Source organism: Pieris brassicae, chromosome 8 (genome assembly GCF_905147105.1).
Source record: "Pieris brassicae chromosome 8, ilPieBrab1.1, whole genome shotgun sequence".
Taxonomy (NCBI): Eukaryota; Metazoa; Arthropoda; class Insecta; order Lepidoptera; family Pieridae; genus Pieris; species Pieris brassicae.
Window position 1 is genome coordinate 1,224,344 of NC_059672.1, and position 21,683 is coordinate 1,246,026.

General features: G+C 32.8%; 3 protein-coding genes across 4 annotated transcripts; all 3 read right to left on the reverse strand.

Annotated features, from left to right (window-relative positions):
* Positions 1-716: 716 nt before the first annotated feature.
* LOC123713291 lies at positions 717-1,672 on the reverse strand. Its single transcript, XM_045666894.1, has 2 exons — positions 1,494-1,672; positions 717-1,212 (listed from the first exon to the last, which is right to left on the reverse strand). The coding sequence occupies exons 1-2, from the start codon at positions 1,670-1,672 to the stop codon at positions 717-719; spliced, it is 675 nt and encodes a 224-aa protein (XP_045522850.1).
* Positions 1,673-3,952: 2,280 nt separating this feature from the next.
* Positions 3,953-6,550, reverse strand: LOC123713094. Its single transcript, XM_045666593.1, has 3 exons — positions 6,523-6,550; positions 6,073-6,254; positions 3,953-4,605 (listed from the first exon to the last, which is right to left on the reverse strand). The coding sequence occupies exons 2-3, from the start codon at positions 6,252-6,254 to the stop codon at positions 4,110-4,112; spliced, it is 678 nt and encodes a 225-aa protein (XP_045522549.1). The 5' UTR covers positions 6,523-6,550; the 3' UTR covers positions 3,953-4,109.
* A 1,682-nt stretch (positions 6,551-8,232) lies between these two features.
* On the reverse strand, positions 8,233-20,597 carry LOC123713035. Of its 2 annotated transcripts, none has more exons than XM_045666514.1 (5): positions 20,475-20,597; positions 16,012-16,193; positions 13,383-13,867; positions 8,679-8,800; positions 8,233-8,339 (listed from the first exon to the last, which is right to left on the reverse strand). In XM_045666514.1, the coding sequence occupies exons 2-5, from the start codon at positions 16,191-16,193 to the stop codon at positions 8,301-8,303; spliced, it is 828 nt and encodes a 275-aa protein (XP_045522470.1). In that variant the 5' UTR covers positions 20,475-20,597; the 3' UTR covers positions 8,233-8,300. The 2 variants fall into 2 exon arrangements, with proteins under 2 accessions (XP_045522470.1, XP_045522471.1); XM_045666515.1 differs by lacking the exon at positions 20,475-20,597 and adding an exon at positions 18,493-18,605.
* Between the last annotated feature and the right edge of the window lie 1,086 nt (positions 20,598-21,683).

The following is a 21,683-nucleotide window of genomic DNA, read 5'->3' on the forward strand; positions in this document are numbered from 1 at the left end:
TAATTGGACAAAATTAAAATACAGTGTAAACTCTATGTAGAAGAAAAACGTATAGATAATCCAAGACTCCTACTAGTCATGGCCAACAACTGTCTACACGTGCAAACAATCCCAATATGTAAACAAAAGAAGGAATTTCTTAGAAAGTTCGTATGCATGATGCCGACAGGCTAGTTTATTGCGGGCTAGGATAATAAAGCGACAAAAGAACGTACACAGCTGCGCAGTTTTGACTAGTTTTAGCAACTTGAAACGTTCTTTATTACTTAATTATTGTCATTACTGAGAGTGGGTGTAATGCTGTGGGAGTGTATCATTGTATGGAAGAACTGTCTAGAAACTCTCCGCTACTCGTTTAATAGTGAAGTTTTAAGTATTTGTACTGGAGCAAAACAATCCAAAGGATGAGGTCAAATTTACAAAAAGCTTTATTGATTAATTTACGTTTAACGAGAGTTTTGAATTTATTCAGTGATGATTCTGTAAATTCGCTTGGGAGTTAGTTGTAAAAACGAATATAATTTCCATATAAGAAGTGGTTTATGTGATGGAGCCTGGTTGGTTGTATCTTAGAGCTTATAAGCATTAATCTGTCACAACATAAACAAAAATTGACAAGAGATAAGTAGTTAATAATATTTATTTACACTTTATTGAACATAATGAAAACAAAGATACATAGATAGCTACTAATAAAACAAGCAATTTTTTTTTATTTAGTTGTAGTGATGCCGTCTGACAGTAAACACACCAAAAGATTTTCTACGAAACGTAAACTTTTTCTGTTCTGGCGTAATTCTAATATCCGAACAAGACCCAAACGTCTCCTGTGTCCCACACCCCATTCCCTCGGTCCCATCGCTACAATGCCCCCAATTATTTCCAGCTACATACCGCCATTGTAGGACACAATGGTCGCAAGATATTTTAGGCACACGATACTGCACCGTATAATTTCCATCCCGGTGTGGAAAGAAGTAAAACCCGCCATTTTTCAACTCGAGCGGGTATCTGTCAAAGCAATCTTGACTTTCGGCGTCTGGGCACAGATTAAGGTACCAATAACCCTGGTGAAAAGCTGTCATTTCGATGCTGACATTGATTATCTGTTGTGATGTGAAGTTAGCAACGATGGTGCCCGGTCCAAATTTCCCGCCGATTTCGTGTGGTCTCGGTGAGGGTAGGTCGTATGCGTCGCCACAGATACCGCATCTATGAATAAGAATTGTAAGTCTTGTAACCAAAAAGGATGTACTTAGAAAGATAAGTCGCTTATAAGAGAATTTACTTCTTCCTCTAAGGCCGGCAAAACTAGGTGTTGAATGTCCACGGACTTCTGTATTTTTATGGCTTATCTGTAGGCATATGCAACTATAGTTGTTTTATCAAAATAAAACCTTAAAGTCATTACATCAGCCTTTTACCTTACACCCCATTAAACTCTTCGAAAGGGTTTCAATTTCAATATACAAAAAAAATCGTTTTAAACATACCTTCCCTTGTTCTTATTATGTTGTCGGTCAAAACCGCCGCAATTGAGGCCTGTATCGTCATAATCAGGCGGTGTTTTAAAACCCAGCCGCCAAGCCGTGGCTCTTCCTGGTGGTGACCAGACCCTGGCATGGCCACACACAGATACTACTAAGGCAGCAACTGTTAGTTGCCACAACATCTAAGAACAAATATACCAACGATACTACTATTTATTTATTTACAGCCCATACATGGCCAAATTACGAAACGATATTGTCTTTCTCGAAATAAACATATGATTCTGATAAACAGACCTCAAAGGTTCTAGCGCGGGGTTTTTGATCATAATTGTAAACAAAAATGTTTTTATATTAAAAGAGGCTAAATGTGTCTACGTGCCAGCGCATTGAGAATACTATTAGCATGTAATATTGATTTGCAATAAATATTTTAACACTGTGTATGTTACAGCTTTTTGTCCTTTCCAACCAATTATTTTAACCATCGCGATCAAACCCAAAATCACTCATGGTTCCCACATTCCCTTTTTAACAAAAACGTTAACCAACTTCAAAATAACAATATTTTTTTATTTATATTTAAGGCCCTGTAATATATGAATAAGATAATTTATTTATTTACATATTACACATACATTACATATAGCTTATATGTGTATGTAAAATTAATATGACATTTGCATGCTTACTTTTATTTTTTGTGTTTTGATGTTTTGATTGTGAGGATTATTATAAATTAGTAAATAAAATTAGTTTAAATTCTTCAAATATCTTACCTTTCTTACCATTACACTAAATTATCGCCTACAGAAAAAATAAAGCAATTTAAAATGGTTGTATTTATTTTTGCGATATTTATGCAATGTTAACACACTGAAGTTTAAAACTATAATACGTAAATACACAAGTTTGTGTAAAAAATAATACTATTAACATTCCATTACCCTCTTTAAAGGAGATTAAATAATAATTAAGAAGAACTCGGTCAATTTTTGGCATAATTTGTTAGATATTTATATACTACTAGCGTATCTGACAGACGTTGTTCTGTTCAGACGCCTTACATACAAAAAAAACATCTAATAATGTAAATCATTCTCGACTCCAATTGAACACACAAAATATTAGATCAAAATCTGTCTAGCTGTTAAGGAGTTTAATTACGAACACATGCACAGAAGCTTTATATATATACAAGCTGTTTATTTGCTGTATATATAATAACCTAGATTCCGACTGCAGCGCCATCTGCAGGGCCGATTTGTGAATCTAAACCATCCGGGCGCCAACCAAACGCTGATACAAAAAATCATTCAAATCGATCCAACCCAGAGGAGTTAAAATAAAAATAAAATGTTGTGTTGTTTATGTTTATGGAACATAAGATACAAGTATCACTTATTCCACGTCATTTAATTTAAATAAGTAGACACACTACTCATCGGCAAAGAAGACAGAGGATGTAGGCCGAGAGAAAAAACCAAATATAAAAGGCAAATCATTAAATAACACTTATTTTAGAAGTAGCCTACTAGATAATTGTTAACTCTGTAGTAAGCCTTTTTACACAGCTTTTCTTTAATACATTTCTTAAATTTATTAAAATCAAGTTCACAGATATATACTACGTTATCAGGCCTGGTCAGCAACTGTTACCTGGAATGGACTGGGCCAAAAGGGAAAAGAAAATCGCTTTTAAAAGTCTTCAACATGAACACATCTTAACCATCTTCCATCCTGCTCAATCTTGACTTTTGTAATTCATGTATTTTCTTATCCATTCATGAAGCGTGTAGATTTTAGTTTATTTTATTAATTGTTTTGTGTATTTTAGATTATTTTTGGTAATTGAATAATTTTTCAGTGTTGCAAGTTGCATTGCTTGCACTTTCCCTTAGTATTTTTTTTCTTTACTAGGGTTGCAAGGAATAGATCGCTTGGCCGATAAGGCCGAACATTGCATCTCTAACAATGTATGTCATTCATTTTCATTTTATTGCAGCACAGTATAAAATTAATAGAGCCATGAGCATACGAGGAAGAAATTGTAATTGCCAAAACTTGGATGATGACGGCATAAAATAAAAAAGGGCAAACGTCGAAGGACGCCTCCTCTCGGACAGGGCAGGAACTTAGAGTAGTAAAATATATATATACAGTCAGAATAGTTTACGACAACATCGTTTAGAACAACATACCGGTTATATTGACCAAAATCAAAGGTCCCGGCTGAATTATATTGTGTTAGGTACTTAATAAGAACGTCATTGGCTGTTACGACTGTCGGTTACCAAATATGAGTAGTCCTTTCGATGTCGTTATAAGAGATTTTGACATTTTTGTATAATGTATGTCAATAAGATGCGGATAAATAAATGCTTATTATTATTATTATATTCGTAATTTCAACGCAGGTTATAAACAGGAGTCATTGGCGAAGTTAGAATAAAAATAATCAAAAATTATCGTAATGTATAATAATGTACAGGTATTTTGTTCTGTGGCCTCTTTTCGAAGACCAATATTTTAATGAAAATTGGGAACTTCGTCTAAAACTAGCAGACACCTTACTCTGTTTAGATCTGACATTATCTTCTCTTATATTCTCATTATCGCTTAGTTATCACTCGCCACATCTACTTCCAAAGGTCCACCTTCAGGGATTATATATTTCAATGGCGCAATACTTATATCAGAACAAGCTCCAAATGTCTCCTGGTTCCCACAACCAATACACTGAGTTCCATTACTGAAGACTCCCCAATTGTTCCCCGCCACATATCTCCATTGTAGAGTACAGTGAGCACAAGATACCCCATCAGGGAGTCTGTATCTCGCAGTATAGGTACCACCTTTCGGGGGGTAATAAAACAGACCACCGTCCTCTAACTCCAGAGGATATTTATCGAAACATTCCTGGTCGAACTCGATTTCTGGATTGGGGCAAAGTTTGAAGTACCAGTAGCCTTTGTGGAATGCGGTAATCTCTACAATGGTCTCTATTATTTGTCCTGATTCGTATTTGCCGACGATTACACCTTTGCCGTAGGTTCCGCCGATTTCATGAGGTCGTGGTAGGTCCATGTCGTAGGCGTCGCCGCAGATTCCGCATCTGTATAAAGAACGTAAAATAATAAAATATCTTTAGTGTATATGGAATTTATTTACATAACTTGATGTGCGAGTGGGACGGTATCGAATTTTTGTTGAAATAATTTGGTGAACGCTTTTCTATCTGTTAAAGTGGTGTTTGAACGAAATATCTTTAAGTTTGCTTTTTTATGTTTAATGTATTTGCATGTTGCGTAATATTTAATTTTATTTAAAGAGTTCTTATTATTGGTAAGTACAGTTTGAAAATGACATAGTTCTATTTACTTTATTGAAATAAATAGTATCAATAATATAGATACGTCATCCATAATTCATGATGACTTTTGTTGCGTGTTTTCAGTATTATTAATCCCGCGTATATTGATGACGGACTGCGTTTGTCAATGTCAAATTTTTTAATGCTAACACTCATTCAAATTCAACGAAAATAGTTAATTTTGTTTACACAACCTCGGCCTTATTATGCGGCTTAAAGCTAGTACCGTGTTTATTACCATGGTTACGAAGTTATACATGTAATGGTTGCTATGGTAACAATTTTATTAGCTACAATAACAACCTAAACATTTATTTGTTGATATAATTAATGTGTTTTTAAATTGTTCGGTGATCTCAGAATATACATTAGTAAATACTTTATTTTTTAGGCCGAGTTAGAGTCCCATTAAAACTAAATACTTTACTTGAATTTAAATGAACTTTAACATTAAAATTATTGACATAAGTACGTATTCATTACTCTACGTATTATAAACAATACTGATTACTCATTCTTCTGGAAACTCGCAACAAAATTTATATTGAATCATTGATGTATGTATATTATTTCTTTCAATACCTTAAATACAAATACGTAATTTTTAAATATCATTTATTAATTTTATTTTACGAAATTAAATTTATTTTACGAAATATGGAAGGCCGAATTCTTTGCAAATGTATTTGTTCGACACTTAGTTGCCTTACGAATCCAGTATAATAAGAACTCTGAAACAATTAGAAGGTTTGCCGCTTTTGGGTGATCTAATTCAGGCAGTAAGGGTAAATTAAATTAAATATAGTAACTAGTGGCGTAACTATACCATCTGGGGTCCGTGGAAATTTCATTTGGTCCTATCAGTAAATATGGTCTTAAAACTTCGGGATTTTCAGCGTACTCAATTACACGTTCTATGTCCCATTAATACCAGAAAAATAACTCCTCTTTAAGGCAAGAGGGAATGGTCTGTAGCCCCAACGCTAGCCCAATGCGTATTGCATTCATCCATGGAACATAATATCTCAAGGCATTCATCATTTTCGGTGAAGGAAACTTGAGGAAACCTGCATTCATTTACAATGAAATAAAAATAACTTTTTTTTAGCTCGCGGCCTCTTGGCCCTCTTGGGTCGTGGGACTGTGTGTGGCTTTACGTAGATATACTCGGACAGAAGTACAACTTACGATTAGGTATACTCAACTTACTTTCCATCATTGACTGAATACTGTCTATCAAAGCCACCGCAGTTCAAGCCTGTATCATCATAATTAGCTGGGGTTTTAAATCCCATTCTCCACATAGTAGCCCTGCCTGGGGGTTGTAGGACTCTTCCATGGCCATAAACAGTTACCACGAAGGTAGACAGAGCAATGAGATGCCACAACATCTGATTGAAAGACATTACAAAACATGTTATTTATTCGGGATTTTTTTAAGCTAAAGCTGACATTTATTTCTATGACTCTCATATGTTAATCCAGTACATTAACATAGTTAGCTAGCTCACTGTTTTGAATCTTAAGTCTTATTCAACAAATGTAATTTTTTATATAAATGAATGTGTATATCAATTTCGTGTTGTAAACAAAATGGCGATTTTTAAGAATACAAAAATGTTGCTCCAGATTGCGTAAAATCGACTTCAATAAACTCACCTTAAATACAATCACCACCACAATTAGATTTCTATTAAACAAAAATATGTCTTTTACATTATTTATACGATTGGGTTATAGATAAAGTAAATTCTGATAAGGGGCAAGGTGTTTCATGTAGCCGCATCGGCTTAGCATTTCTAAATTCTATTGCTCTATTATAACCTTAATTATTATTAGGGAAATTATTTTATTTCCTGAATTATATATCGCCAATACAATATACTTAGAAAAAATATGAAAATTTTATTTAACGTGAAAGTATTCTTTCGCAAAGAACGTGGAAGGATGAAAATATATATTTTCCACTAATATACTACTAAATGTATGTGTTTATTGTTTATCAAATAATTAAATCATCAAAGAGATCGATTATGAACATTGCATGAAAACGTGACATAACTAAGAAATAACTGTCCATCCGCCAAATAAAAAAAAGTTTGTAAAAACGCGGGAAACGCATTCTTTCTTTTGTTATATTCAGATATATTACTTTATAATTTACGTCTGGCTTGTAGTAATGATTAAAGTATATTTTAACTTCAGAGAATTACGGACGCTTACATCGCATGTTAGTTTACATATAGGAAAATAAAATTCAATTGAAACAACAATATATTTTATTTAAAATATTAGTTATCACCTATGTTAAATTATATATATAAAACCAAAACAAAACCTTATAAACTACATCAATAAATAAATTTTATGAGAAACAACTCATTAGTCTTCTTTACACTTTAGTTAGTTTTTAGTTATTACAAAAATCCCAGGGCCTGGTCTGCTTACAAAAAAAAAACCGTCGCTACCAGCCTTACTTTTAATAATCTTTATGAGTCATGAATTCTTCAAAATGGGCTTCGGCAATTATTGCCAACGCACTAGAAATGTCATGTCCCTATGACTATTGATGACTCACTGTTTTAGCAATAGTTTTATTTATTTTCAAAAATAATAATTCACAAATCGCAAATTTCTCACGCTTTAATAAAACCACTAAGTTTCGAAACTGACACCACCGGCGTACATTTTACCGGGATTTAAAAAAAAACAGATATGTGTCATATGACCAACAACACGTAAATAATTCTGTAATCTGTGGTAGTAGGAAATGTATTCATGTCGATAAAGTCAAACATACATTTAAAATCATATGTTATAAAATCAAAAAGATATATTATATAAAATAATCGTATTAATTACACAGGATATATACTGTTTATTTAGAAAAAATGTAGCTTATAAAGAAATTGTTATGAGTTGAGAGCGGATAGAAAACCCCCACAGATCAAGGGATTATAAATAAATCAACGAGGAACATCAATCAAACATTTCAGACAACGCGTCTTAGTAACAATATCAAAGTAGTAGTAGTAGTGTTAGTTGTGTCATTCGTATTTATAATAGGTCAATAAGATTTGTTTGTCTATTCTTAATAATCCGCGAACATATAAGATATAGAAGAAGTAGAAGTTGAACACCTTTAATACATTGAAAGAAAAATTTACCGTCTTCAATGTATCATCGTATCATGCGTATCATCATTACGATTACATAGATCCACAATCTCTGAATTGTTTACACGAAAGTATTATTTACCATTTCATTGCCATTTGATATTCTCTTTAACAAGAAATTAAATAAAGTTAGTAGCTTATTGCAACAATCTTTAATAAACAGGTTTACAGGTGCAGTAAAACGCAATAAAAATATTTTAAACTTTGGTATTTATTTCAATATTGATAAATTATATCTAGACTTATTTCCTCTGTTAACCCTTAAATCCAGTTCGAGAACCACGAGTCCATGGACTCCACCTGAAAAAAAAACCTTTCTTGATTATCATAATAAAAAAAATGATGGACGTTACGAGAGGATTTGCACCACTATGTGGAACCTGCCCACTGAAGTATTTCCGAACCAATTTGACTTTATTTATTGTATAAATGTTCTTAATATAAAGGAAGTTGGTGTGGTGGAAACACAAACTGTACACAGTTTTTCAATCCACCAGGGTCCTTCAAGAGAGAAAAGAGACTTTCAATTATTGAAAGGCAGGCAATGTATTTGCGAGCCTTCTGGTACGATGAGCGGCAGTATCAGTTAACATCAGGTGAGCATCCTCCCCTTAGTTACGAAAACTACAAAGTTCTTACCTTTTTCCTTTTCCGCTTATTCCTTTTTCTAGGTTGTCTACGGTTTTTCTTCTTGTTGGGTTTTTTCTTAGGTTTTGTGGTAAATGGCGCCACATTTGCTTTTTGTAGCAACTTGAAGAGGCCTATAAAATTTTAAAATGATCATTTATGATAATAAACTATTTCTACTTTTAAGTATAATATTTAATAAACTTTACGAACTTCAAGTAAAGTTTCAACTTGTCAAATCGTCATTTATCCAGTTAAATACAATGTTGCTTGTCATAGTTCAAAGCGCGTGAGACACTTTCACAATTCTTTTCTATAGACGACAAATATTATCTATGATTTCGAATACTATGTTATATGTTTTCCCGCGAAATATAATAATATATTAAATGTAACTATCGCTAAATACATAAGCTTCCTAATATGCGTCAATATGATTTTCTTAATACCGATTATACAAATAAATTAAAAATAAAATCTGTTTTGAAAGGTTAATTCTTAGTATATTTATTATCTTTATTTCGCGATTAACTGGTGAAGGCAGCAATCAAAGGCATATATAGTATGCGGATAAAATTTATAAGACAATAAAGATTATGGCTTTATTGGGAGATTACATAAACTTACACGCGTCATTTGATATAATGTTTAAAAACATTTAGTGTTACCTACCGATTCAACCGTTATCTACCGTGAGATTCAACACGGCTGTGGAACAATTGTAGCAGCACGATGTCTTAAAAAAATTGTTACGTCCTGCTATCAAACTGTTTAATCACTTTCCTAGAAGTTCCTATAGTTCACTGCCGTGTAATTCTTTCAAGGGGAAGGTGATCAAATTTTTAAAGGCAAGGTGCGTATAGCGTGGGACAGTAGATCATAAGGTTTGACAACAATTTATTTATTTATACTTTGTTAGCATAATATACATAATTATACAAACAAAACACAAAAAGTAAGTAGGTTACATAAGTTATTAGGCAACAGGCGGCCTTATCGCTTACAAGCGATTTCTTCCAGGCAACCCTAATATGGGAGAATAAAAAAAGAAACACGTACAGAGGGTAAAGTAAAAGAAGTGCATAATTATTTAAAAAAAAAACTTGACAATTATAAATTTAACTGTTCTAATGATGATAATTAATTTGACATTTGCTTGCCTTTATGGCCGATTGTGCGGTTTTTATAAGTAATCAATCTGCATGTACCACTTTCTTTGCAAACAAACTAAAAAAAAAACTTGACAATTATAAATTTAACTGTTCTAATGATGATAATTAATTTGACATTTGCTTGCCTTTATGGCCGATTGTGCGGTTTTTATAAGTAATCAATCTGCATGTACCACTTTCTTTGCAAACAAACTAAAAAAAAAACTTGACAATTATAAATTTAACTGTTCTAATGATGATAATTAATTTGACATTTGCTTGCCTTTATGGCCGATTGTGCGGTTTTTATAAGTAATCAATCTGCATGTACCACTTTCTTTGCAAACAAACTAAAAAAAAAACTTGACAATTATAAATTTAACTGTTCTAATGATGATAATTAATTTGACATTTGCTTGCCTTTATGGCCGATTGTGCGGTTTTTATAAGTAATCAATCTGCATGTACCACTTTCTTTGCAAACAAACTAAAAAAAAAACTTGACAATTATAAATTTAACTGTTCTAATGATGATAATTAATTTGACATTTGCTTGCCTTTATGGCCGATTGTGCGGTTTTTATAAGTAATCAATCTGCATGTACCACTTTCTTTGCAAACAAACTAAAAAAAAAACTTGACAATTATAAATTTAACTGTTCTAATGATGATAATTAATTTGACATTTGCTTGCCTTTATGGCCGATTGTGCGGTTTTTATAAGTAATCAATCTGCATGTACCACTTTCTTTGCAAACAAACTAAAAAAAAAACTTGACAATTATAAATTTAACTGTTCTAATGATGATAATTAATTTGACATTTGCTTGCCTTTATGGCCGATTGTGCGGTTTTTATAAGTAATCAATCTGCATGTACCACTTTCGTTGCAAACAAACTAAAAAAAAAACTTGACAATTATAAATTTAACTGTTCTAATGATGATAATTAATTTGACATTTGCTTGCCTTTATGGCCGATTGTGCGGTTTTTATAAGTAATCAATCTGCATGTACCACTTTCTTTGCAAACAAACTAAAAAAAAAACTTGACAATTATAAATTTAACTGTTCTAATGATGATAATTAATTTGACATTTGCTTGCCTTTATGGCCGATTGTGCGGTTTTTATAAGTAATCAATCTGCATGTACCACTTTCTTTGCAAACAAACTAAAAAAAAAACTTGACAATTATAAATTTAACTGTTCTAATGATGATAATTAATTTGACATTTGCTTGCCTTTATGGCCGATTGTGCGGTTTTTATAAGTAATCAATCTGCATGTACCACTTTCTTTGCAAACAAACTAAAAAAAAAACTTGACAATTATAAATTTAACTGTTCTAATGATGATAATTAATTTGACATTTGCTTGCCTTTATGGCCGATTGTGCGGTTTTTATAAGTAATCAATCTGCATGTACCACTTTCTTTGCAAACAAACTAAAAAAAAAACTTGACAATTATAAATTTAACTGTTCTAATGATGATAATTAATTTGACATTTGCTTGACTTTATGGCCGATTGTGCGGTTTTTATAAGTAATCAATCTGCATGTACCACTTTCTTTGCAAACAAACTAAAAAAAAACTTGACAATTATAAATTTAACTGTTCTAATGATGATAATTAATTTGACATTTGCTTGCCTTTATGGCCGATTGTGCGGTTTTTATAAGTAATCAATCTGCATGTACCACTTTCTTTGCAAACAAACTAAAAAAAAAACTTGACAATTATAAATTTAACTGTTCTAATGATGATAATTAATTTGACATTTGCTTGCCTTTATGGCCGATTGTGCGGTTTTTATAAGTAATCAATCTGCATGTACCACTTTCTTTGCAAACAAACTAAAAAAAAAACTTGACAATTATAAATTTAACTGTTCTAATGATGATAATTAATTTGACATTTGCTTGCCTTTATGGCCGATTGTGCGGTTTTTATAAGTAATCAATCTGCATGTACCACTTTCTTTGCAAACAAACTAAAAAAAAACTTGACAATTATAAATTTAACTGTTCTAATGATGATAATTAATTTGACATTTGCTTGCCTTTATGGCCGATTGTGCGGTTTTTATAAGTAATCAATCTGCATGTACCACTTTCTTTGCAAACAAACTATTTATAGTCCATCAAAATGAACGCGATAAAATTGAAAACGGTTTTATAGGTAGTACGATTCTTCAATAAAATTTTGATGTAAAATTCATTATGGTTCTATGTAAATTGACTAAAATATAACTATTATTGTTTATATTATATATTTACTATTGTAAGCGAACGGCATAATAAATAATAATAAAATAAAAAAGCCTTTAATGCTATTTAGCCTTCATGTTAAATATAAAGTAAATATGCCTAAAGTAATATAATGTAATCTATCAGTTATATGTATATACGTGCTTCGACAAAGGCCTCATCAAAATATTTTCTTAGCGTTTCGAGGCTAATCACATAGGTTATTGTTACTAGACATGATCATTAATAATTTTCTGTTGAAGAAATCGCAATACAGTTGAATGTTACCATTCAAAAAAGGAGACCGTGTCCATACTATCAAGCAGTGGAAAGTGTCTTGGCGAAATCTTCTCTAACCAGCAGAATCGACTTTGAAAGACCATACCGCAAAATTGCGGGTAGACCCAAAGCTAGTAGGTGGAAAATGTTTTGGCTACGGAATATCCAAGAGTGGACGATTCTCAGTGTTTAGACGAACAAAGTGATAAACACGAATTACCTTATACGCAAAATTACTTTCTCGCTATAAATATTTTAAACGCGTTTCTAATGAAAGTTGCAAGCATCAATATTGACTGGTAGACCTTTGAACATGCTTAGGAACTTGAATGGAGAAATTTGTAGTCATTGCGACGTTCATAACACATTTATCGATTTAATCGGATTAGTGAAAGAAGTTACGTTTTTCTATCTGTTTCGTGTTTTATTAAGTGTATTTTTTATTCGCGTCAAATCCAACTTGTTATACAATGTGATAGGAAATTTTTAGTCTCTAGAACCTTTATAGGACTGGGAATCAGATTTTGTATCTGTTTTATGATTATTTGTCAATCTAATTGTCAAGTAGGTGAAACGCCTCCTGTGCCTGACATACGCCGTCGACTTTTTGGGTCTAAGCCGGTTTTCTTACGATGTTTTCCTTCACTGTTCGAGCGAATGTCAAATGCGCACATAGTAGCCCATTGGTGCCATAGGATTCAACAAATACCTCTGTGGTTAATTCAATATGTGTCTGAAGGTTCAGTTAGAACTTAACTGAGCTATTATTGTCCGGGTTGAGAAATATAGTAACTGGACCATGACAAAATGGAATATTACGGGAAATCAAGTTTTGATATTATTGTTTTACTGTATTTAATCGAATTAGAGTTGAGATATGTCTATTTAGCTGACTGATTTGTGTAGGCTATTAGATTATAGTAGATTCTATTCCCGTAGAAACAAATGTAATGTAAACGGTTGGTGGACTAATTTCCCGCATTTTTTTTTAAATTAAAGTAAATTTCAGATTACATAAATATAAAAAAAAATCTCACCTTCTGCAGACTTAATATCCAACGGTATACTCTCCGCGTCAAGATATCTAAACGGAGAGATGGATATATCAGAACAGGCTCCAAAGGTCTCTTGATTTCCACAACCAACACCCTCGGTTCCATTGTCACATCGTCCCCAGTTATTACCAGCTACATATCGCCATTGTAAAACGCAATGGTCACACGAAAGCCCGTTAGGTAGGCGATAACGCGTTCTATGTTTTCCTCCCTTCGTTGGGTAGTAATGTACTCCACCATCTTCTAGATGTAAAGGGTACTTGTCGAAGCACCTCTGGGTCTCCCTTTTGGGATCTGGACAGATTTTGAAGTACCAATAGCCTTTGTGGAAGGCGGTGATCTCGACTGTTACTTCCAAGATTTGCCCAGATCTATATGTGCCAACTACCGTGCCCTTACCATATGTGCCTCCTAATTCGTGGGTGCGAGGGGGCCTCATATCGTATGCGTCACCACAGACCCCGCATCTGAAAGAGTTTTTTAATTTATTTATTTATTAAAGTTTACCACAGGATCTACTGCAAATTTCACAAAATCAATGTATGACAATTGAAGTAAATACAAGTGTTTAAAATACAATTAAGATAACACAAAAAAAATTGCAGAAATTTTTGCTAAAGAAAAAAATCATCAAAAATAATATTTAGCTGTAAATAAACATGCACTGGTACCAATTATTTATTTCGTAATCGTTATGATACAGCTTACATAAAATATATATAACAAACACAATAATACTAAAGATATAGCCAAAGATGGATTACATAATATACATACAAAATGGTTGAAACATTTACGAAAGGAATTATTAGATACATAGTCTTTGGTTAACATAACTTTTACACATTGAAAGAAATTAATAAAATAATAACTTTAATTAGGTTAAAAAATTGTTTTCTTTCAATATTAGATACATTAAGTAAGTAATACCTAATACGGCTATGTTATGAGATGGTGAGGGTTCAAAATCAAAATACGTTTCACCAATAAGATTTCATCTCTACCTCGTCTCAGCGAAATCGATTTAGCGTAAACGCTTGAACTGTTGCACTGATTCGAGTGATTTTCATTACTTAAAGAACACGAAATGTCGAATTATGTAAATTACTTCCACGAGTTAGTTTCGGTCGCGGTTGATGTTGACACACTTTGTGAATCTGGGTGTCAACTAGCCTTAATCATTTAGGTTCTGTTTCACGATGTATAGACAAAGTACCAAATAGCTATGCAACACATAAATTACTTGGAAGATAAAAGTTCCGAATAAGAAACTTTGCGTTTCATCGGACTCATAACTTACGACGAATTGCGCTATCTGACAGTCGTGAAACGCAACAATAGTGTTTATCCTAACAATAAGTAATAAATAGCTTATTTGGAACTTATGTAGAATTCATCGGTACATTGTGAAACAGACCCTTAAAATTTGAACGTATAACATAAAACTAGGGGTTGCGATGGTAACAAAAAACTAACCTTTTTTAAATCTAAGTGACACTTCGATACAAGTATATTCGACCTTTTTGGACAGAGTGTTATAATTACAATTTAGTGTGGGAAAAACTAAAGTGTTCATTGTGGCTTTCGTTTTTACATTGGCTTTACACTTCTAATTATTTACTAAAATATATAACATGTAACTTAATTAATGTTAGATTAAAACACACGCTACTTTTTTATTAGTTGCTTTATGGTTTATATAACCGTCTACGTAACTAGTTGTAGTTTGCTTCTCAGTGAAACAATAATTGCTATTATTAGGATTACATAAGGATCACATTGTATATAGATTTTATATATACTCGTTCATTGTTATTTTTAAAAGCAAGGTTCCTTTAAAGTTTAGAGTATAGACCAGTGCAATTTGTTTGTTAAAGTTGATTAAACACAACGTGGTGACTTGAGACTGAAGTTACCAAATTGGAACCCGATATAAAATCTCTGTGCAGCAAGCATCAAGCGCAAGGATCTCAGTAAATCGATAAAATCTTTATTAAAATTATTTGGAATTGGAATTTCAGGTTATCATTATAAGTTTTTAGTTATTTCTTCCTAAAACGTAAACGTTTTCAGTGAATAGTTTTTTTTAAATATGAAAACTTATGTATATTATTAGAATCATAGAATTTTAGGAAGCCTAAGGTGGGACATGGCAGAAAAATCGTTGGGAAACACCGTTTTAGAACATAAGTTTTGACAACAATTATAAATTATTTAAACGTTCTTCATAGTATTGTCTTTTATTAACATAACTTTTATACATTTAAAGAAAACACTTTTTATCGGATTGAAGCTATGTATTATTATAAACTTAAGTAAAAAGTGTTTTCTTTAACCGTTTTTATTATTACAACATTATGATAATAAATTTGACTGACTGTGGTGCGGTGTTTTTTTTTAATAATTAATCAATCTGAATATAGGTACCACTTTCTGTCTAAGCAATGATTTATTATTATTATATAAATAATTAAACACGCAGAAACGTGCTAGCCCCACGTGGTAATACAGGACTAATACACTTATTCATACGTTATAAATATAGTGATGTCTTTTTCACCCTCATGTCGTTTTGCATATGAAGAAAAGAACAAAACATTTGAGTACATACTTTCCCCGATTTGTCCTGTATTGTCTATCGAAACCGCCGCAATTGAGGCCGTCATCATCATAATTCGGTGGGCTGTTGAACCCCACACGCCACATGGAAGCTCTACCGGGAGGCCGTAGTACCCGCCCATGACCAGACACTGACGTCACGAAGGCTCCAAGCAGTACTGTCCGCCAGAACATCTAAAATTAATATGTTCGGGGTGAAAATAATTATATTATAGTGTTTTAACTGCTGTTGTTTTAAAATATAAGTCAAGTATGTGTCATATATTTAGAAGGACGTTCACTCTTGCGTTTTAATATAATAAAGCCACTAGCATAGTACGTGTAAGGATTAGACTTTTGTTTAAAAAAGGTATTGTAATTCGCGTTGGCAAGTATTATGGGGCAAAATTGCGACTGCCAAAACATACATTCACAATATGGGTTTTATATAATAAAAACTATACTCCAAATAGCAATATCGATTGGATTCCGACTAATATTGAGTTGATCATTTCGACATCAGCGCTACGGATACTGAGCGGACTGTATATATCAAAACCTAAGGATCGAGTTCCCTATTGGAAGTTACAAATTATTGGAAAAAGACAAATTAATATTAAAATTAAAGGAATTTATTCAAAAGGACGTTAGTTTATATGTCTATATAGCTATCCTAATTTAATAAAGACGGAACATTGTTTTGTAAAAAACCAAAACTACTGGACCGATTTCAAAAATTCTTTCACCATTAGAAAGCTGCATCTTCACTGACTGACATAGATTAAATAACAATTATCAAAAAAGGGGATACCTTACAAAAATGCAATAATATAATATTGTTTTACGCATTGTCTATCCTAGTCGGAACTTCAAAAAATGAAATTATTTTTCTACCACAAAACAAAACTACGTCAAATCTTATGTATGGTGGTTCTGGCAAATAAATCTCTTTTCTAATATTATAGAAGAAAGTTTAGCATTTTGAATTTCTGTTTTTTTTTAAATAATTCATAATAATCAAGCTAAATATTCCTGGACTGATTAAAAAATCTTTCATTACCTACTTCAATCAATAATTTTTCAATACCTATAAAGTATTTTTTACTAATGTCGGAGATTCTCCGTAAATAAATAATGTTACAAATTTTAAAATGCATAACATGTACATTCGTACCTAATACCTACCTGTACCTAATAATCTGAAAGGAAGTAATTAAAACCTAAGAAAACTAAGTAAAATAAAGCTTTTATAATAACAAAAGTCTATAGTCCGACAGACAGTAGACTATATAGAAGATATGTGTAAAAAAATATTGAAATCGAAAGTATTTAAAGTTTTATTGTTTTTTGTTCAATTATTCATTGAACCAGGAGGCCCCTGATTCACAGACGGAAACAAACAATAATATAATGTAAATTACATGTAAAAAACATCAAAGTCTGTCCAGCCGTTTAGGAGTTTAATTACGAACATATGCACATAAGACTTATGTCAACATCAACTGTTTAATTCCTGTATAGATAAATAACCTAGACTGCAGCGACATCTGCCGGGCGTATTATGAATCTAAACCATGCAGGGCGTCACCCAAACGTATGCAAAAAAACATTCAGATCGGTCCAGCCGTTTAATAGGAGTTCAGTGATATATAATTAAGATATTAATTAAAGCGACTCAAAACGAAGAATTTTCATATATATTTTACATCAATTAACAAAAGTGTATCTAATCTTTAATTACAACCTTGTTTGTGGGTGTGTTGACTGTGATTAATTTTGTAAATAAACTTTGTCATTCACCGTATTTATATTTACTATATACTCTAGTTATCTAATTAATCTTGTTTAGTTAATCAATAAAAGGTTGATGTGAGATATTTTGAATAACAGTTTAAATTTGAACAGTTAAATAAATACTGTTATAATTTTATGACGCATGTTATTCAGTAAACTAAAATTAACAACAAAAGTTTACTAAAATTAACAACAAAAGTTTACTAAAATTAACAACAAAAGTTTACTAAAATTAACAACAAAAAAGCAATATTATTTTGGGCCAATAATCAGTGTGTAAACTCGGATTTGCCAGTCTCTTGCGTATCTTTTGTCCACCTTTTTTTAGATGTCGATAGAAGATATTGAAGTGTTAGAAGAAAGCGAATGGAGACGAAATCCATGGGTATTTAAAAACAGCTGAAGGAGACCTTTACCCGTGAAGGGCTTCCGAGGGGATTGATATCCCCTTGTCCTGATGGACAACAAGAAAAAAGATTGGGAATGAACGGGCTTCATTAAAAATTTATTCTACATGCAAGTCATTGATTGGTCTTAAACATTAAATATTGTTTAAAAACGACATCGCTTCTGACATAAATGATATAAATAAAGTCGCATTTTTCTAGACCTGGCTAAAAAATATAATTGCGACAAATAAATCTCTAAACTGCAAGTATTTTAAGATTTATTTACTTTAAAAATGTAACTTCATACTCACTTTAAACACACTAATTGCTCACTTACATTATACAATTTCTCTCACATCACACAAACGAAAGTAAATTACGCAATAATAAAATGTTTTCGGCGCAGACACAGCCGCATGCTCACTCGACAACATCATAATGAAATTTATCCAGACCTTTCCATTTAGTTGCTTTCACCTAAAATCAATCTGTTGAGCTCCGGAACAATTGCATTTCATTAAGAGAAATTCATTATTTGAGCAAGTCATTGGACGAACCGCAATCTTAGTTCCGTGTACATCTACTAATACCTTTTTTTATTTGTTTATTGTAAACGAAAGACGCCCAGATAATTTATACCGCGACCTATAGATAATTGAACGCATGCCAGTCTTTTAAGAATCAGTTCATCTTTATGGACTGGGTTCACTTGGTTTATACACACTTGAGCAGGTTACACATAGCTATTAGCGCCTCAGTTATGGAAAAACCTACATTGAGGGGTTGATAGGGGTGGAAATCGTAATGTACGATGATAAAACTAAACCTTTGAGCACACTTATATAAAATAATATATGGAAAAGTGTCCTGTAGTTCCTTTAAACCCATGCGTGACTGGAAAAATGAACAAGAATTAATCATTTAGCTTAATATAAGCGCGCTTAAACAAATATTCTTTATACAATTAGTATAAATTGAGATCACACTTTTCACCATATTAACTAAAGTTTATTTATTTATTTACCGTTTTATATAAAAAAATTAAGTTATATTTATAAAATTTACAGAAAACCTTTTGATATCCATTAATAGTAAGGGGGGAGAGTATGGGGTCGAGAGTAAGGTGGAATTGTAGTCTGATGAACCTGGAAGGTGTCGGACCTTACCCAATACTCAGCAAAATGGTTATTTCCATTTACGATTATGGTGTTCATTATGCGTAAACCGAATTTTATTAAATCCCTACGAAGCTCTAGTGATATGGCTCATCCCATGAGAATGTAAGTGCGTGCTCCTATTTCACCATACCTCCTGCTGATGTCATGTGGAACATGGTGTAATGGTTGCAGCTCCTTACAAACGGTGTGTAGTTAAAAAAACTTGGCGATTAAAAAGAGTGGCGGAGAGTTTATTGCCAGTTCTTCTCTTCCGTTCTACACCCTTGATTTGAGAACTGGCAGTCAATTACAAAATTAGAAGCTTATTTATATAATTTACTTTTAACTTACCCTAAAACCCCCATCAATAACTTCGTAGTGAAAACAGTTGTATCTTCTTTCTAATTAATGTTGTAATGAACATATTTTTATCTCTTTCAATCATTACCGTATAATAATTTTCATGACGTATGACGAAGCTGGTTTCGAGAAATTTCGTTTATATAATATTCCGGTTGGAAAGCAAATCCCTCAATTAAATGTTTAAAAAGTCGAGAAGCATTTATCAGTAAGGACATAGCTATAGTGGGCTAATCGTGTGGTATCATAATAAGGCATTCATTAGCAGATACACTTACATATGTTTTCTCTTCCTAAATCAAAATATTCAGCAATAACGAACACTATCATAAAAATATTGCTTAAGAAAAGTCGATCATAACTTTTTAGCCTTTAAATATCTATGAAATCTAGTGGATGTACATAAAACAGGAATACAAAAAACCGAGTGTGATAAACAGAGCTTACTTAACTTAAAGTTGGCCTAATGGCTTCGCACGCTAATCTCATCCCTGAGGTCGTAAGATCGATCCCCCGGCTGTGCACCAATGTGCACAATGGACTTTCAATGTGCGCATTTAACGTCCGCTCGAACGGTGAAGGAAAACATCGTGAGGAGACCGGCTTGCTTTAGACCCAAAAAGTCGATGGCGTGCGTCAGGCACAGAAGGCTGATCACCTACTTGCCTATAGATAAATCACGAAACGATACAAAAAATCTGAGACCCAGACCTATAAAGGTTGTAGAGCCATTGATTTTTTTTATAGAACACTAAGATTGAACTAATGCACATTACCTTAGTTTAACCTATTCATTAGTATTATAGAAAATTAAGTCAAAATATTACTCATTAGTCATAATTATTGTGTAGGCTCGATTGTAAGTCTCACTTTTGAACTTTTAAGAAAAAGATAATTTTTTTATAAAACCGATGCGTAATACTTTCGTTGTTCACATATCGTCCCGTTACTGATAAGCGAGACTTGTTTTATGAATTTTATGACTGACAGGAAACTGATAAGACAAATATCGCTACTTTCATAATTAAAAAAATTACTTTGTTAGTAGAACAATATATTATATGCATTCCCATAATGGAGCTCTTTTCAGAGTCTTTCATTGAAGATTTTTTTCATTATAGGCCTACTTAGGTGAGACCAGCTCGACGCCTCAGATATACTTCCATTTGAATCCTGTGAATCCTTGATCCTGATGGATCAAAAACAGGGTGTGGCTCAGGCGCTGGCATATTCTCTCTTGATCTCAACATCAACATACCGTACCCTAAGGCACACAGAGTACGATCTTTCAATGTGAATGTGTTGCTCTAACCGAAGCAGCCACAGCCGTGCAGCGGTTAGGAATTAATGACTTTTGCATTAAGTTCATATCCGACAGTGCATCCGTGATGCATGCTGATGGCGCTCGAAAACAAAAAGACAAACACCAAACTAATACGGGAGTATCACGAAACACTGGAGGCAATAACTCTAACCAACAGAGTTACCTTGCAGTGAATAAAGGGACACAGGGGTTTTCTCGGCAATGATGCTGCCAAGGAGCTTGCGAGAAGAGGCTCCGGAATGATGCCTGCTGGCCCGTCACCCACGTAGTCCTGGATATCGAGGCTGTGGCTAATACAATAATCCTCGGAACAGTGAGGTCGCTCTGTGAAGCCTGTGAAGTGCCCAGAAGAATTCTGTGCTTCTGGAAGGAGTTAGGCTGGCTAAATTAGCCAGGACTTAACCCACAACGGACCAATTACGAGACCAAGTGCGAATGAGGCCACCATAAATATGTTGTAACGCAGTGTTTCCCAAAGTGTGGCCCATGGCCATGCCCAACAGGAATTAATTTGTTTATTAAGACTATTTGAAAATTTATTACAATTATTTGTAATTTAAACTTAGGTTTTCCATTATGTTTTGCAAATTTACTGTTTCGTTAACAATTTCCTAGTAATTTCTTCATATAAGCTATCAATTACGTATCTTAAGTACAGTCC

What these genes read in the sequence shown, in the direction of transcription:
- LOC123713035 (XM_045666514.1), bottom strand. Translation starts at nt 16,193, where the DNA reads ATGTTCTGGCGGACAGTACTGCTTGGAGCCTTCGTGACGTCAGTGTCT. An exon ending in GGATATTAAGTCTGCAGAAG is followed by an intron (nt 8,801 to 13,382) that starts GTGAGATTTTTT and finishes AAAATTTTATAG; the next exon opens with GCCTCTTCAAGTTGCTACAA. An exon ending in ATAAGCGGAAAAGGAAAAAG is followed by an intron (nt 8,340 to 8,678) that starts GTAAGAACTTTG and finishes TTTTTTTTTCAG; the next exon opens with GTGGAGTCCATGGACTCGTG.
- LOC123713291 (XM_045666894.1), bottom strand. Translation starts at nt 1,672, where the DNA reads ATGTTGTGGCAACTAACAGTTGCTGCCTTAGTAGTATCTGTGTGTGGC. An exon ending in CATAATAAGAACAAGGGAAG is followed by an intron (nt 1,213 to 1,493) that starts GTATGTTTAAAA and finishes TCTTATTCATAG; the next exon opens with ATGCGGTATCTGTGGCGACG.
- LOC123713094 (XM_045666593.1), bottom strand. Translation starts at nt 6,254, where the DNA reads ATGTTGTGGCATCTCATTGCTCTGTCTACCTTCGTGGTAACTGTTTAT. An exon ending in TATTCAGTCAATGATGGAAA is followed by an intron (nt 4,606 to 6,072) that starts GTAAGTTGAGTA and finishes TTCTTTATACAG; the next exon opens with ATGCGGAATCTGCGGCGACG.